This window comes from Gossypium arboreum, chromosome 5 (assembly GCF_025698485.1).
Source record: "Gossypium arboreum isolate Shixiya-1 chromosome 5, ASM2569848v2, whole genome shotgun sequence".
Taxonomy (NCBI): Eukaryota; Viridiplantae; Streptophyta; class Magnoliopsida; order Malvales; family Malvaceae; genus Gossypium; species Gossypium arboreum.
The window spans coordinates 64275401-64294204 of record NC_069074.1 but is presented as its reverse complement, the minus strand read 5'-3'; the positions used below and the strand labels follow the sequence as shown (position 1 = coordinate 64294204).

The 18804-nt window shown below is 34.7% G+C and overlaps 1 protein-coding gene across 2 annotated transcripts; it reads right to left on the bottom strand.

Moving 5' to 3' along the window:
• Positions 1 to 166: 166 nt before the first annotated feature.
• Positions 167 to 4953, bottom strand: LOC108465214 (UPF0613 protein PB24D3.06c). Of its 2 annotated transcripts, XM_017765536.2 has the most exons (9): positions 4494 to 4945; positions 3368 to 3444; positions 2727 to 2832; positions 1887 to 1979; positions 1705 to 1770; positions 1303 to 1445; positions 890 to 998; positions 681 to 745; positions 167 to 431 (listed from the first exon to the last, which is right to left on the bottom strand). In XM_017765536.2, exons 1-9 carry the CDS (start codon positions 4713 to 4715, stop codon positions 284 to 286), a joined length of 1029 nt encoding a protein of 342 aa, XP_017621025.1. In that variant the 5' UTR covers positions 4716 to 4945; the 3' UTR covers positions 167 to 283. The 2 variants fall into 2 exon arrangements, with proteins under 2 accessions (XP_017621025.1, XP_017621026.1); XM_017765537.2 differs by lacking the exon at positions 681 to 745 and having other exon boundaries at positions 4494 to 4953.
• Between the last annotated feature and the right edge of the window lie 13851 nt (positions 4954 to 18804).

Below are 18804 nucleotides of genomic sequence, written 5' to 3'. Positions count from 1 at the left end.
CAGCAAGTTTTTTCTTGAAACTTGTAGTTTTTCTTGGGTATGTTCAGTTGATCAGCCTCAAAATATTACAACAATGAATGGAATAAGAAACTTAAGACTAAATAAAAGCCAGCCTCTAAATAATACAACGTTATCCATACAAATATAAAACTTCTTTCAGATGAAATTCACCCAACACTTTTGTTAAATATATTATGAATAATCAAAATCACTGAGCATGATACAGGAAGGAGAGAATAAGAGGGAAAAAATAAAAACAAAGGACAAAGAGAATATCAGAGCATTAGCTCCATGGGTCATCCCAGCCTTTGGGTCCTTCTCTTTTAACAAAATCAATAACGGCCTGCACAGCTTCTTGGACTCGGTTAGAGAGGGAGTGATTACCGTACTCTATTTGAACTTTTTCTGCACCGCCCATAGCTCTGCACAATCTGTAGGAGTTAACGAATCAGCACAATGGGGATAAGGAAACACATGTACTCTCTTAGGACCACATAGCATAGACATGCAAGCGATAAGGACATTATGGGTGAATTGAATGTGCATTTGTTTCCCGGAGAAACCAACTAGACCATATGATCAGGTAATGCACACTGTTGGATGCAATAAAGAGCTGATCTAATACAATGCTTAAGGAAATGCACAATGTTGCCAGGAAAACTTCAATGGGAAGAGTTCACCTTTCAACCAAGGCTTTCTTATCAACATACTCTGGCACATATTCATCATCCATGGAAAAGATAACCTAGAAGAAAACAACCACATGCAAGTTTTCTATGAAATACCACTGAGAATCGTACTCATTAAGCAAAACACTAAGATATATACTACAAACTGACATAAAAAGTTGTTGGCTCCCAAGGCTGCGAATATGAAAGGTGTATGGTACCTGGCAAGGAGTGCTAGACATGTGTCCAAGTCTCATTCTAAGCTGGTGCTCATTAAGGTCTGAACTGAACATGTCATCATCCCCCATGTAGGCACAAAGGGAGTTATATCTGCAAGACATTGGAATTCTCAATAAAGAAGAAAAAGCAGTAGCATAAGAGCATTAAAACGGAGGATCATAGAGTGACATCAATCACAAGAAGACTAATGTGACCTCAAGTTTCCTGTAAAAATATCCAAAAGTTTCTTGATATCATTGGATATATTATTATGCCACTACTGTTATATTTGCACATAGAATAAACATCTAGACAGGTATTGACTTCATTGGACAAAGGAGGACGCTTTTATAAATTGAGGAATGATAAAGGCATACAGTCATTTCAAGATGAAAGACAATGATAGTGTACCTACCTATAGGCAGTTATAGGGGATGGATCTGCTTCCTTAGGCATTAAGTCTGAACCCCGACCTTCCTTTATCATGCTTGTAGCCAAGTCAATCATGGCAGCTGTTTCAGGAAGAGTTGCCCTGTATTCTCGATCACTAACTGGAGCCTAAACATTCAAATTAGGCAATATGACTAAAGCAGCAAGTAGAACCAATGCATACGCAATTGAACAACAAACAAAAAAATAAATAAATTCCAAACAGTAATAAGATGTTCCTCCACTTCAAGTAGAGCAGGATTTCTGCTTAAATTATCATGGTAACAGCCTAGAAAAACTCCCTTTCTCACTCCTGTATAGTCAAGTACATGAACAGCAGATAAAGCATACATAAAGAAAACAAGTTGATCAAAGGAATAGAAGCTACCTGCAAAATGGCAGCACGGACTGCTCGGGAACAAGCTGCATTTGTGCGCATGTAATGCACAATATCCTAGTTTCATGGACAAACAAGTAAGCAATCACCCTTATTACCTCAGAAAAATGCTTAGATGAGCAGCCATACAAACTTTGGATACAGAACAAATTTAACACAAAATCAGCGACTACCTGACAGCCCGTGCTATGACCAAGAAGGACCACACCCTCAGAATTTTCTTTGTTGATTAAGTAACTAATAAGCTGATCGATCTCCATGGCATCCTTCAAGAAAAATGGTGAAAGAACATCTTTAAAAGGAGAGCAGAATAACATGAAGTTTGACAAACATAGAAGAACACTCAAGGGTACATATACTTGTTTCAAGTTCAATGGCTAAAAAGATGTAAAATCAAGAAAATATTAATAGCTAAAAAACCATAAAATTTTGGACAGAAGGTAAAGTTATTGAAAATATTGGCAGGTAGCAAATAGCCAACTTCCGAAACACAAAAAAAATATTTATCTCCAACACCAACCAAAAGGAAGGGAAGAAGCAAGAGAGTAAGCAACAAACTTAGTTAGCTCACTATTCTTCCCACATTTTTTAAAGTAATTCTTAGATGGTCCAATCAAATAGGTGAAATAGCTTGATAAATTCTATGAGCAATATTTTAGATAACTTCAATAAGAAGGCATGATCCTCAAAACAGGATATTTTTCCTCACTGACCCTGTGAAATTTACTAAGAAATACTACAGAAGCTTGAATGAACAAAGCTAAGCACTTCACTGATTTGAAGGGAAAAACATTCTAAGCTAAGCCCTTATCTCCATGGAAGACAAGAAGTTTACCAGAAGTTAGATCCCACACTCTCTTTTCAGAGTGGCATCATTGCAAATTACATATTTAACATGGCAAGATCAGGGACTTACCCAACTCATGTTATGATGAATGCAACCAAAATGAAAAAGAGGAAAAAACCTAGATTCATGCAGAATCATCAATGTCTACGTGGAAAATACATCTTACTTGTTCCAAGCTGGAGGTTCCATATCCAGAGTATGAGGATGACATAAGTAGTTGAACAAGTGACCATTTTTCATTATCTAAAGCAATTGCAAGAGGTTCCAAGTAACTGAAAACCAAAACGAAGGGTTACATTTATGAATCAAAAGATTGAAATACTCACTGGGTATTCAACCATGCAATAGAAAAACTTTTTTCTTACATATTCAATCTCTCTTATATACTTTAGACAGGCAAGAAAGGTTTGGGCCTTCTCAAAAGTCATTCTTTGGATATCCCACTTCTCAAATTGCCAAGACAAATATTTAGTTACGACTTTGTTTTAAGGATTTTAACATTTATAGAGATTATGGACAAAAGAACTTTACAAAAAGAAAAAAACCATTCCTTGGATATCTCACTTCTCAAATTGCCAAGACAAAATATTTAGTTACAATTTTAAGGCTTTTAACATTATGGAGATTAGTCTACAGTGGCACCGAAACCTTAAAAATGCTCATCTTTAAAGAAATATAAACCCTTGATAACATGGAATGTGTAACTAAAGAAAGTGCACAGCAGTGATCTCCACCATTATGGTTGATTTCATTCCTATAAACAGATATGTCATTTCTTTCATGAAGGTAATGGGACAGAAAACATACTCAGTTGCTAGAAATCCATCAGTCAGCCCACCAATGAAAATAACTTGTTGCTTATAGTCACCGGTTTTGAATGCAACCTAAAAAGGTAAAAGATGATATAAGAAATATCTAATTTCAAAATATAATTAGGCCATCAGAAGCATCAGTTCCAATAAGAGGGCATCATCTTGGCATCTGAGCCATAGACAACAATACTAACCAACAGTGTACAATTTCATCTTACAATCTGAAAACCAAACCACGCATGCAAAACATACCTGCTTGTCAGTACTGTTCCAACATTATCACATTACCAAGAAGCCAAACAAATAAGATGCTTTCAATTCAGTTGCTAAATCCAGCTAAATAGTATCATCATCTAGACAATTTGACATTTTACTAAAATCTAATTCTTAAAAAACCATGTTGCATGTACAGTTCAAATAAGTGATAAGTAAAACTATCAAAGAAATGACAACTGTTCTCAGAAGGCATAAAACTAATTCCCCATTATAGACTGCAAATATGAGCAGCAATCTAAAACGGCTGCTCAATAGTCAATTTAACCATTAAAAGATGAATGGAACAAATTGCAGCCACTTTAAGTACCACCAACGTGCTGAAGTGTAGTCCAGGACGGCCAAATTGGCCCTGTATTCACAGGATAAAAATGCCAGACCAAAAGATTTATCTTAAATGTATTCAATAGTAGTTCATTGAGATTGGCAACATGGTATGCTTCAATAAACGGCAACTAGTAACCAGAATAGATAAGAATATGCTTTCTCAAAATGAATATAGGGAAATCAAACCTCTAAATCTTTATGAATCTTCTCAATGTTAAGAAACAAGTAGCTCTTATCACTAGAGCTAAAATTATCATTTTAAAACAACAAAATTATGCTCAAACTTAGGATTGACCATCAGCATATAATAAAAAAGATAATAATATAATCCTACAAATCAACATCCAAAATCACTTACTAACACAATTAAACAATAAAAAGCATCTTCAAGCTCACCCTAGATACGAGTGAATCAATTGAAAGCTACCCAGCACCAAGATCCCACCAATTTCAATAGAAAACCTGACCTTTAAATCAAATTCAAGCCAGAAAAAGGAATTAAAATGTTGAATTGGACAAACCTGGATGGACTTAGGCCCATACTTGAAGAGCACACCACGGAACTGGTTCTTACCCTTGATGGGTCCTTCGTTATTGGAGGCAAGGCCGCCACCTGAGGAGGAGCTGCCAGCCATCTTTACGGAAGAGGACTTGTCTAGGCGGCCCCTAACAATGCCGGAAAACCAAGAAGTGGAAGAAGATGCGGAAGAGTTAGACGAAGCAGATGTAGAGAGAGAATTCATTTCTTTTCAGAAAACAATCAAATTAAAATTGCACAACATCAAGATGTTCGTTATAGATTCTGAAGACGAGAAAAAGGAAGATCTCTGTTTTCTGTTTTTCCTTCAGGTAAAATACATGGGATCTGTTTACAACATCAACTACAGCAAATTAGTCTTAAACTCGACAATTTAATCCATGTTATTATAAATAAAAGTTAAAAATTTTAATAGTACGTCACTCTTTAATCAGCAAGTAATTCGACCTGTAAGCTTTTTATACTGTATAACAAAATTTAAACTTTACATTTAAATTTTTTTTTTAATTTACATTGCTTATTAAATCCTCCCAAAATATCGAAAAGGTTAACTTGTTTAACTTTGCTAATATAATATTTATGTCTATTGTTAAGTGGATACCATGTTAATAATTAATTAATTTTTACATGATATGTACATGACAATTAATGTGTATATTAAGTCAATAAAGTTAACAAACATTAATTTTTTTATCCATTTTAAGTGATTTAATAAACAATACAAGTTTAACAGTTAAAAGATAAAAAATTAAATTGAGGACTAAAATAATTTTTTGTAAAGTTGAAAGGTTAAAAAGCAAATCAAAATAATTTTTTTTTATCAAGTTCAAATTCACACAAAAGCACATACTATTTCACAACATAAGTTAATATGTAAATCAAATTTTGATTTGAAAATGATTGAACTCACTTTAGCCAATGGGTATTGCTCGGATTCTAAATAAAAATGTTAATTCTATTCCAATGATCTTAAAATATTTTTAATAGTAGAATAATAAAATTAATCTATTTAATAGTATAAAATTAATTTAATTTAATTTTATAATAGAACTTTGCAGGCGCTTTCATGTTAAGAAAAATAATAATTAAAGTGATAAAAAGATTTTGTATTAAGATATTGAATTAACACCTTTTTTATCTCATTCCCACAACTTTTATCCTTGCCTATTATAAATATATATAATTATTTTATCAAATTAAAAAAGATAAATATAAAAATTATACATGAACTTTAATATAATGTGGAATGTCATGTATGAATTTTGGTTTTGTATAATTTCATACATGACATCTTAATTTGATTAAAATTTCATAGATCACTAACAACATTACGAATTAACACCATTTTACGTTGATATATTACATACATAAATAATTATATTAATTCAATATAAAAATAAATATATATATTCATTTATTTGAATGTGTAAAACTGAATCAAAATAAAAGTTTCATGTATACATACATATAAACCACAATTCAAGTTAATGTGTATAATTATACCAAATCAAATTTCATGTATCAAATTACACATTACACCAAAGTTCATGTATAAATTAATATTTATCCCAATTAAAAATTATTCTAATTACTTTAATTGGTAAACACTTAATCATTTTGAAAATTAATTCAATTAGTCAAATTCTTAGCGTTGCATGTGTTAATTTTTAATAGGCTAATAAGTAACAAAATGCACGCTAAATAAGTCTTGGAACCCTAAAAATAAAAAATAAAAAAATCTCAAAAGGAAATTGTTATACATTAACCTCTAAGATCGAGCAATGAGCTTAGTGAACTTCTCGGATACACCTCTCGACTTAGCACTTATGAGCATCCCACTTACTAGTTGCTACCTTGATGTAACACCCAAAAAATTTTGGTATAACATATGGCAATGTTTCAGGATTGAATACTGAAAAATTTCAAGAAAATTTTGGAAAATGAAATAGATAGAGAATTTTAATGGAAGTAAAAGTTATATTGGGGTGTAACAACCCGTTTTTAGTCAAATCAGAATAGTGGTTTTAGAACCATAAATCCGAAGTCGAATTAATTATTTTAATATTATTTTAATATTTACAGCATGATAGTATAATTGTGTGAAAGTTTTGTTCAGAAATTTTATCGTTTGAATGTTCAATTCAGTAAAAAGGATTAAATCACGTAAAGTGCAAAAGTGATGTTCTAATAGCTAAAGGTATTAAATAGCTATCCTTAAGTGGTAATTAAACCATTTCAATTGTCAGTAGACTGTTATGGGCATATATATTAAGTGATTTTAATGTTTATTTAAACAAGGTTAATATAGTAATTTGTAAATAACTTAAGTAAAATAATGGAAAACATATTGTATCATCATCTTTTCTTCATTTCCACTGAAAATACAAAGAAATAAGAAGCCATGGAAGATTTTTAGGGTTCGGTCACTTAGTAGCTCAATTGGTAAGTGATTTTAACTCGGTTTTTAATGAATTCTATGTTTTTCAGATCGTTACAGCTTACTCTAGCTAGCCCAGGGACTATTTTGCATTACTGTTAAAGATTTAGAATGTTTCCATTGATGAATAAGCATGTATTTTAATGATTGATGATAGATTATGAATGTTTGATGATAGTTATACAAGTTTTGTTAAGTGATTTTTAGTGAAAATGCAAATTAGGGATTTAATTGAAAAATATGAAAAGCTTGTGGGTAAATTTTGGAACAAATGAAAAATATGGGCTGATATGTGTATTAGGAAATTTCAATTAGCATGGGTTGGTATAAAATTGCATGAATTTGTGATTTTATGAAATAAGAACTAAATTGTAAAAGTTGTGAAATACTTGAGGCAAAAGTGTAAATGTGCTTTAATAGGTGTTTTGGATTAAATTGAATAGAAAGATTATTAAATAAGCTAAATTTGGTTACATATAGATCAAGAAAAGAGAAATTCGGATCTAGATCAGAGGAAAAACAAAGTACTTGACTAATCGACCTATTTCATCATTTTTATGAATTGAGGTAAGTTTGTATGATTAATAAGCTTAATGTTATATGTGTTTATATGCTTAAACATTATACTTGTGATATTACGACATTGCGAAATCTATCGACAAAGCATTGACACAGTGAGAATCCCGGTTTGAACATTAGGAATAGATAGGATACTAGTAACATGTCATTAGGGGTTCTTGTGATCATGTGATCCGGGTGCTAGTCCTGTATGTCCTATCAATGGCTGAGTATAGTAGGATGTGTTGCGGTTACTTGATAGCTTGTGTGAGTAGCACCATGTATCTACGTCTTGACTAACAGCTTGTGTGAGCAGGCTTGTTGATAGCTCGAGAGTGAGCATATATGTGATATGAGATTGAGATAGCATTGGCTATGTAAGTGGCACTTCGGTGCGAGATTCCCAAGTATCCAATATTATTCTGAATGGTTCAATAGGAAAAGATGATAGTATAAGGATGTAAGCAATGATACGGATCATTTCATGTACACGTGAAAAGTTTGGCAAGTAAGTGATAATTGATAAGTTCATATGAAAAGTAAGTGAAAGTTGATGAATTTATACATGATACATAGAATTATGGAAATGTACAAATTGTTGAGTTGAATGTATTACTTATATTTATGTTCTTTAAATTGTAAATGAATTGGCAAATTATACTTATTAATCATATGAACTTACTAAACTATAAAGCTTACTCTATATATTTTACCGTGTTCTATAGTGATGTAAAAGCTAGCTCGAATTCAGGGATCATCGGAGACTTGATCACACTTTCAAGCTATCGTTTTGGTACTTTTGAATCTATGTTTTGGAATATATGGCATGTATAGGAACTTTGGTCACTTTGGTATATAAGTTGATGATGAATTTAGCCATTAGAATTGGCTTGTAAATGTTTAAAGTTTAGTCTTGTGTATAGCCATGAATGTTGGCTTAAATTGTTGGTTTGGTTGTGTATATATATATATGTGTGTATGGTTTATGTTATGAGTTCTATTAATGGTTATGTAATGCTTGTGGATTATAGGTGTGGTGATGTCAAATGTTTGATATTAGAGAAGATATATGCTTGCGAATTTGAGCATTATGATGCATGTTTGGAAATGTTTACTTAGTTAATTGTATATGCGAATTTGGTATAATGTAATGACCCATTTTGTGACTTGTGTATATTGTGGATAATGGAATTGAGTTGGCATGATTTAGCCTTGATTTAGTTGGTTTGAATTCCTGTATATGTTATGTTTTGGTGCAAATTTGGATTGATGTAGGTTTATGCAATTTGGGTGGCAAAATGTCTTGGTAAATAGCCTATTTTTGTCCACATGGGCAGAGAACGGGCGCACGTTTCAGCCGTGTGTGACATACGGTTATGTTACATAGCCATGTGTCTTCTGGTGTTGAATTAAAAATCAAGTCAATATACTCCACACGCGCTAGCCATACGGGCGTGTGTGTTGGCCGTGTGACCCAAGTCAGAGAGTTACACTAGGTCGGGCATGAGCTAGGACATGGCCATGTGATTCCATTTCGAATGTCCACACGGCCTATGACACGGGCGTGTCTTTGGCAGTGTGAGACACACGATAGGGCCATATGGGCGTGTTTCCCCTGTTTTTTTGAAAAAAAATTCTAAGTGTTTGAGAAGTTTCTAAAGTTACTAGTTTAGTCCCGAACCACTCTGAATGCATAATTTAGGCCTCATAGGCTCGTATTAGGGACGATATGAATGTAATTGATTGATGATTATATGCAATTTGATAATGTACATGAAATGTATGTGTAATTGTATAATATGTTCAGTAATGCTCCGTAACTCTATTTTGACATTGAATACTAGTAGGGGTGTTACATTTATTGGTATCAGAGCTATGGTTTAGTCGATTCTAGGACTAAGATAGCGTATGTGAAAGTCTAGCTAGACATGGAATATATAACCTATGATAGTGTAATGACTCCTAACAGTTTAAAATGTGTTTTCGTATAGTAAATGGATCACAATCGAGCTGTAGCTGATGATGTTAAAAGTAATGTGCCTACCTTCGTTCATGAGGTAGCGGAATCTTAGGCTAGACCAGTATCGGGTAGCCAGGAAGGAGAGGCTAAAGAAGCTTTCTTCAAGATGATGAATGAGTGGTTTACAAAATATGTTCAAACAAATCCGGTTGCTCAACAACCTCCACCCCACCTAATCCCCAACCGGTTCTCGTAGCCCCTCAAGGTGTAGAGTTTTTACAACTGAATAAGCCACCAGTGGATAAGATTCGAAAACATGGAGCCGAAGAGTTTAGAGCTAATGTTGACGATGATCCTAAGAGAGCTGAGTTTTGGCTTGAAAATACAATTCGGGTGTTTGATAAACTTTCGTGCATGCCGGCAGAGTGTTTAAAATGTGCCATATCGCTTCTGAGGGACACTGTGTATCAATGGTGGAATGCTTTGGTGTCTGTGGTACCGAGAGAAAGAGTTACTTAGGAATTTTTCAAGCTGACTTCCAGAAGAAATATATCAGTCAACGGTTCATTGATAAAAAACGCAAAGAGTTTTTGGAGCTGAAATAGGGCTGTATGTCTGTAACAGAGTATGAGCGAGAATTCGTGAGACTCAGTAAATATACTCAGGAATGTGTTTCAACTGAGGCCATTATGTGCAAGAGATCCAAAGATGGGTTGAACGAGGATATCAAATTGCTAGTCAGGATTCTAAAGTTGAAAGAATTTGTGGTGCTAGTTGATAGAGCCTATAAAGCCTAAGAACTTGGCAAAGAAAAGAGAAAGGATGATTTCGAGGCTAGAAATTTGAGAAAGAGATTGATGAGCAAACCATATCAATCCTCGTCAAAGAAATCACGAGATTCGTATAACCGTTCGACTGCTTCGGTGGGATATTCCAATAGAGATCGTGGGAAGAAACACTCAAGTTCTAAAGCCCAAGCTACGTCAATGGTAAGCATTGGTAATGATAGGTTCAGTAGACCTGAATATCAGCGATAAGGAAGACGACATCCTGGTGAATGTAAGATGAATGACTGGGCTTGTTTCAGATGTGGCTTGCAAGATCACCTTATCTGGAATTGTCCTGAGTTAAATGAGAAAGATACATCTCAGAATGCAAGATCAAGTAATACAACTGCTAGAGGGAGACCAACCCGAAACACTAGAAGTATCAGTGGTAATCGCAGTACTACGAGAGATTCTATAGTGAGAACAGAGGCTAGAACACCTGCTAGAGCCTATGTGATTCGTACTCATGAAGATGCGTCATCACTCGATGTTATCACCGATACATTTTCCCTTTATGATACTAATGTTTTTGCATTGATTGATCTTGGATCGACTCATTCATATATTTGTATGAATCTGGTGTTGTAACAGCCCGATTTAGACCCTAATCGGAACGGTGGTTATGGGACCACGAATCTGAGTTAGAAAAATATTTTAAAATTATTTTAAAATTATTTTCTGTTTTTATTATGTGTGAATTTATATCCGTGAAATTTTTGTGCTTTAATTTTATCGTTTGAGTGCCCGATTTAATAAAAGGGCTTAATCGCGTAAAATGAAAATTAGATGGTTATTTTAAAAAGGGCCGAATTGATGTTGCCCTTATTTCATGAAGTACTTATGTTGCAATAATACCATTGGAGTTAGTGATGGACGGTTGTATCCTTGATATATATGTTTTGGTTATTAAATTATAAAGGACATTAATGTAAAATGGTAAATAATACATGATATAATAAAGCATAATTAAAATAAGCTTTCATATATTCTTGTTCTTGCTGAAATAATAAAATAAGAAAAGAAAACAAAGGGTTTAAAGGTTCGGCCATTAGCAAGCTCAATCAAGATCAAGAACCAAAGAAATTAGATTTGGATCGAGGGAAAACTAAAATTGTCGACTAGTCATCCCATTTCGATTTTCATTGTCCGAGGTAAGTTTATAATGTAACATCCCGATATAGGGCCTAGTTGGAATAGTGGTTTCGGGGCCAAAAATCCAATGTTAAAATAATTATTTTATGATAATTATGAGGTATAGGATATGAAAGTAAGCATGTATTAAAGTTTCATGAAGAAATTCTATGTGTAAGGTGTCCAATTGGAAATTAAGGACCAAATTGAATAAATTGCAAAACTTGGGTTTTAGAAGAAATTTGTATGAAATTGAGTTGGATTATTAATTAGAGGTCCTTAAAGTGTAATTTTCCCAATTTCTAAGTTTTTGGACAAAAATGGACGTGCATGAAAAATTTTGGAAGTTTAGTAATGAAGGGCATTTTGGTCATTTGGTTAATTAAAGAATAAAAAGAAAAAAATAAGCCAAAATCATGTCATTCACTTCTCCATGCTACCAAAATTTGCATGCTCTCCATAGCTAGGGTTTTCAACATTTCAAGCTCAATAATAAGTGCTCCCTAGCCCCGGTTTTAATGCTCTTCGTATTTTTGAGATCCTCTTAACATGCTCTCTCTATTTCTACCCATATTGTAAGCTAGGGTTCATGTTCAAAAATTTACCCACGCATGAGATGTTTGTGCTTTGATGATTAATGGAGGAATATGAGAGTTTAAAGGATAGTAAACAACTTTTACTAAGTAGTTTTTCATGGAAATGACTTAAGGGACCATTTTGTAAATGGGTAGAAAAATGTGAAATGAAAAAAAAATGTGGGCTTCTATAGGCAAGAAAAATATTCGGCTAGGCTTAAGTAACTTAGAAATTTCATGCATTTCATTATATGAGCCTTAGGACTAAATTGTAAAAGTGTGAAAGGTTAGGGGCAAATTGGTCATTTTTCTTGGGGGTGAGTTTTAAACCCTAAAATGAAAAATATGATGTATTAATAGTCAAAATTTATTGATATATACCCCGAGGAACTAATTCCAGAGGTCGACCCTAGAAAACGAAAGGTTTCGGAATAACCGAAATACAAAACCGAAGCAATTACTAGATAAGTTCGAACCCGAAGTAAACTCTTAATATCCTTAAACATGCATGTTCTTGAATGTATGAAAATTTAAATATTTATTGCATGATAATTCATGAAATGTGCTTGTGTAAATGAAAGATGATGAATGTTCCGATTGAAATAGAAAGGGAAATTCGATGGATAAATTATGGCTTACATGACATGAAATGCATGTAAAGATTCTCCGTATATTGAATTGAAATGCACAGATGGTAAGATTCTCTGTATTGATTCAAGCGAGACGGATACTCTACCGGTTGTGATTACCTCAATAATGGCTCAAAGTCATATAAGAAAAGTATATGAAACCTACATTGCTTTTGTGTTGAATACTAAAGAATCTGAGTTGAAATTGGAATCAGTACTGATAGTATGCGAGTATTCGGATGTGTTTCCGGAAGAGCTACCCGGATTACCTCTCGTTAGAGAAGTAGAGTTTGGTATTGAGCTGGTGCCTGGAACTACTCCTATTTCTATTACTCCGTATAGAATGGTGCCAACTGAACTAAAAGAGTTAAAAGCACAGCTACAAGAATTGACAAATAAAGGTTTTACAAGATCGAGTTTTTTGCCTTGGAGTGCTTCGGTATTATTTGTAAAGAAGAAAGATGGTTTTATGAGGCTATGTATAGACTACCAACAACTCAATAAGGTAACTATCAAGAATAAGTATCTGTTGCCAAGGATTGATGATCTGTTTGATCAATTGAGGGGAGCCATTATGTTTTCTAAGATATACCTGAGATCTGGTTACTACCAGTTGTGAGTTAAAGAGTCAGACATGCCTAAGATCGTTTTCCGAATGAGGTATGGTCATTTCGAGTTTCTGGTCATGCCTTTTGGTCTAACGAACGCCCTATCCGCGTTTTTGGATTTAATGAATCGTTTTTTCTGACCATACTTGGACAAGTTTGTTGTGGTATTCATTTACGATGTTTTGATCTATTCCCGTAATGAGTCTGAGCATGCTGAACATCTGAGGACTATTTTATAGACTTTGTGAGACAAGAAATTGTATGCTAAGTTTAGCAAAAGCGAGTTTTGGCTTAGAAAGGTAGGATTTTTGGGTCACATTGTTTCGGGTGATGGCATCCGAGTTGATCCAAATAAGATATCTGCTATTGTCGAGTGGAAGCCGTTGAAGAACGTAACCAAGGTTAGAAGCTTTTTGGTCTTAGCCGGTTACTATCGACACTTCGTAAAAAGGTTTTTGATGATTGTGACTCCTTTGACGAGATTGCTACAAAAGGAGGTTAAGTTTGAGTGGTGAGAGAAGTGTCAGCAGAGTTTTGAGAAATTGAAGACATTACTGACCGAAGCTCCAGTCTTAGTGCAATCTGAGCTAGGAAAGGAATTCGTGGTCTATAATGGCGCATCCTTAAATGGACTGGGTTGCGTGCTTATGTAAGAGGGAAAAGTAATAGCATATGCTTCGAGGCAACTAAAGCCACACGAGAAAAATTATCTAACACACGACTTGGAGCTAGCTGCCATTGTATTTGCCTTGAAGATTTGAAGACACCATTTAGATGGTGAAACTTGCCGTATATTCACAGATCACAAGAGTTTGAAATATTTGATGACTCAAAAAGAATTGAATCTGAGACAACAGAGATGGTTAGAGCTGATTAAAGACTAAGAACTAATCATTGACTACCACCTAGGAAAGGTGAATGTGGTTGCAGATGCACTAAGCAGAAAATTCTTGTTTGCTTTGAGAGCCTTGAACACGCAGTTGGCCTTGTTAGATGATGGTTCAGTTTTGGCAAAGTTAAGAGCTAGATCAATGTTTCTACAAGAAATTTGCAATGCATAGATCAATGATAATGACTTGTAACCTAAGAGAGTTCAATGCGAGTCAAGCACTGAATCAGATTTTTGAATTGGTCCTGACGGTTGCTTGATGTTCAGAGACAGGATCTGTGTGTCGAAAGACGACGAGCTTATTCAGAAAATTTTGTAAGAGGTGCATGATATCCGTTTATCTATTCATTCGGGAAGTACCAAGATGTATAATAATTTGAAAAGAATATACTGGTGGAATGTCATGAAAAGAGACATATCCGAATTTGTATCGAAATGCTTGATATGTCAACAAGTCAAGGCTAAACACCCAGTACCTTCAAGTTTATTATTGCCCGTGATGGTTCCCGAATGGAAATGGGACAGGATTACTATGGATTTTGTGACAGGATTGCTGTTAACACTGAAGAAGAAAGATGCCATTTGGGTTATAGTTGATAGACTAATGAAGTCAACTCATTTTATTCCTGTACGGATAGATTTCTCTTTTGACAAATTGGCCGACTTGTACATATCTGAGATTGTGAGATTACACAGGGTACCATTATCAATTATTTTGAATAGGGACTCGAGATTCACTTCGAGATTTTGGAAGAAGCTGTAAGAAGCCTTAGATACAAAGTTGAGTTTTAGCACGGCTTTTCACCCGTAGACTGATGGTCAATCTGAGCGGACGATTCAGACTCTCGAGGACATGCTAAGGCGTTCCGTCCTTGAACTTTAAGGAAGTTGGGAAAAAATATTTACCATTGGTGGAATTTTCCTACAGTTTCCAAACAAGTTTAAAAATGGCACCTTATGAGGCATTGTATGGCCGGAAGTGCCGGACACCATTGTACTGGACAGAACTTAAAGAAGACCAGATTTATGGAGTTGATTTGATCAAGGAAACTAAAGTAAAGGTTAAAGTAATACGTGATTGTTTGAAAATGACATCGGATAGGCAAAATTCATATGCTAATTTAAAAAGAAAAGAAATTGAATTTCAAGTTGGAGACAAAGTGTTCTTGAAGGTATCTCCATGGAAAAAGGTCTTGAGATTTGTTCAAAAAGGCAAATTGAGTCCAAGGTTTATTGGACCCTACAAGATTACTGAGAAAGTTGGACCGTTAGCCTACCCCTTAGCATTGCCATCTGAATTAGAAAAGATTCACGATGTTTTCCATGTGCCCATGTTACACAGATGTAGATCAGACCCCTCTCATGTGATTTCACCAATGGAGGTTGAAATTGGACCGGACATGACTTATGGTGAAGAACCGAATAAGATTTTGGCTTGGGAAGTCAAATAGTTGAGGAACAAAAATATAGCCTTGGTGAAAGTTTTATGGGATAGACACGGAGTAGAAGAGGCCACATTGGAACCTAGAGAAACCATGAGAAGTCAATATACGAACCTGTTTACTGGTAAGAATTTCGAAGACGAAAGTCCCTAAGAGGGAGAAATGTAACATCCCAATATAAGGCCTAGTCGGAGTAGTGGTTTTGGGACCACAAATTTGATGTTAAAATAATTATTTTATGATTATTATGAGTTCTAGGATATGAAAATAAGCATGTGTTAAAGTTTCATGAAGAAATTCTATGTGTAAGGTGTCCAATTGGAAATTAAGGACCAAATTGAATAAATTAGAAAACTTGGGTTCTAGAAGAAATTTGTATGAAATTACTATGGATTATTAATTAGAGGTCCTTAAAGATTAATTTGCCCAATTTCTAAGTTTTTGGACAAAAGTGGGCATGCATGGAAAATTTTGGAAGTTTAGTAATGAAGGGCATTTTGGTCATTTGGTTAATTAAAGAATAAAAAAGGGAAAAATAAGCCAAAATCATGTCATTAATCTTCTCCATGCTGCCGAAATTTGCATGCTCTCCATAGCTAGGGTTTTCAACATGTCAAGCTTAACAGTAAGTGCTCCCTAGCCCCGTTTTTAATGCTCTTTGTATTTTTGAGATTCTTGTAACATGCTCTTTCTATTTCTACCCATATTTCACGCTAGGGTTCATGTTAAAAAATTTACCCATGCATGATATGTTTGTGTTTTGATGATTTATGAAGGAATATGAGAGTTTAAAGGATAGTAAACAACTTTTACTAAGTAGTTTTTCATGAAAATGGCTTAAGGGACCATTTTGTAAAAGTTGTGAAAATGGGTAGAAAAATGTGAAATGAAAGAAAACATGGGCTGCTATCGGCAAGAAAACTATTCGACTAGGTTTGGGTAACTTAGAAATTTCATGCATTTCATTATATGAGCCTTAGGACTAAATTGTAAAAGTATGAAAGGTTAGGGGCAAATTGATCATTTTGCCCGGGGGTGAGTTTTAAACCCTAAAATAAAAAATGTGATGTATTAACAGTCAAATTTTATTGATATAGACCCTGAGGAACCAATTCCGGAGGTCAACTGTACAAAACAAAAGGTTTCGAAATAACTAAAATACGAAATCGAAGCAATTACCAGTTAAGTTCGTATAACCTGAAGTAAACTCTTAATATACATATGCATGCATGTTCTTGAATGTATAAAAATTTAGATATTTATTGCATGATAATTTATGAAATGTACTTGTGTAAATGAAAGATGATGAATGTCCCGATTGAAATAGAAAGGGAAATCCGCTGGATAAATTATGGCTTACATGACATGAGATCCTGCATGTGTTGCAGAAAAGGATTTAGCCCGGACGGGTAATTTGTTGATATCAAAATAGAAAGGATCCAGCCCGGACGGGTGTTCTTTGAGTGATCGAGCCTCCTGAGTAATATGGGTGCATTAAGGATTTAGCATGGATGGGTAATCTGATTCAGGACTGAATTTAGCTTGGAATTGGCAATTCAGATTTGAGCTTATGAGAGAAATTGTCATTGAAAGGGATTTAGCATAGACTGGTAATTTGGATATTTCTATATGAGTTAATACTATCGGGGATTTAGACTGGACTGGTAATCCTGTCGTAAGATATAAGGTTCATGGGAGTGCGAACTTGAGAAGATCACTTGCATGACTTGATGGTAATTGGGTTATCCATTGAGATTTTTGAGAAATTCAACGGGATTAACATGAGAAATAGAAATGGAAATAATGAATTGATGAGCTCATCTAAGATTAATGACATGATGTATTGTTATGAGACTAACTTGATGATTGAGTGCATGTGATTGGGAAACTATTTCATGCTTGATAGAATTATTGCCTAAATATGGTTGTATGCTAATTAACTGGTAAGTTTACTTTCCAGTTATCCGGACTTACTAAGCATACAAATGCTTACCCTCTTCTCTTTTCCCTGTCTTACAGAGCTCGTGGACTCGTGAAGATTGGAAGAAAATTGGAGAATCAACACATTATCGATTTGTTCTGCTTTGGTATATAGATACTTTTATTTCGTTTAATGGCATGTATAGGATTTTTGGTTATTTTGTTATATTTGTCATTTGGCTGGCCAATGTATGGCCTAAATGGTATACTTATTCTTTTGTATATGGCCATAAAATATGGCTCATATTGATATAGGTTGTAAACCTACTAGTGAAGCATGTCTATGTTTAAATGTTTCATGAGATACGATGATAAGGCTTATCATGAATGGATGATTGAAATGGAACCTAATAATTTGAGAGTGCACATAGCATATAATGGTATATGGTTATAATATGGCGTAAGTGTAAAATGTAAAATGTGCTATGTTAAACCCGAATATGAAAAGGATAATTGAGCATGTACTAAACCGATGAGATGATGTTAACATGCAATAAGTTATGTCAAGGTTGTTTAAGAGTATAATTAGGCCATGTTAAATACCATTGAAGTCTCTAAGTGAGTATGGATGTTAGAAGGTGACCAAAGGCTTGGAAAATAGCCTTAAAATAGTCCACACGGGTAGACACAGGGGCATGTGTCTAGGCCCTATGTGGCACACGGTCAGCCCCCATGGGCATGATGCCTGGCCGTGTGTCCCATACACTTAAAATTTTAGGTCAGTTTTCATGGTAGTAAACATACGGGTAGAGACACAGCCGTGTGTCTCAACCGTGTGGAGGACACGACCTAGCACACAGACGTGTGCCTTGGCCGTGTGCCTCAAAATGAATGATGACGTCATAAACAAAATGTTTGGGTTTTTGAACACGGACGATGAAATGGGCGTGTTTAGGCCGTGTGAGGGACACGAGACAGGGACACGGGCATGTACTTGGCCATGTGAAAATCATTGTAGGTTCGAAATGAAAAATAAATCTAAATAATTCAACACGGGTGGGACACACGGGCATGTCCCTAAGCACACAGGCGTGTGCTTTGCGTCCACACGGACGTGTGAGGCATAACCCTAGTAATTTTTCTAAAATTTTCTATAGTTCTCGGTTTAGTCCCGAATCACTTTTAAAGTATGTTTTGGACTTTGTAGGTCCATAATCGGGACACTATGATGTTGTTTGGTCGGTTTTAAATTAATATGAAATTTTATAACCTGTATTTTCCAAAGGTATCCGAGTATGTATTTGGTAACGCCTTGTAC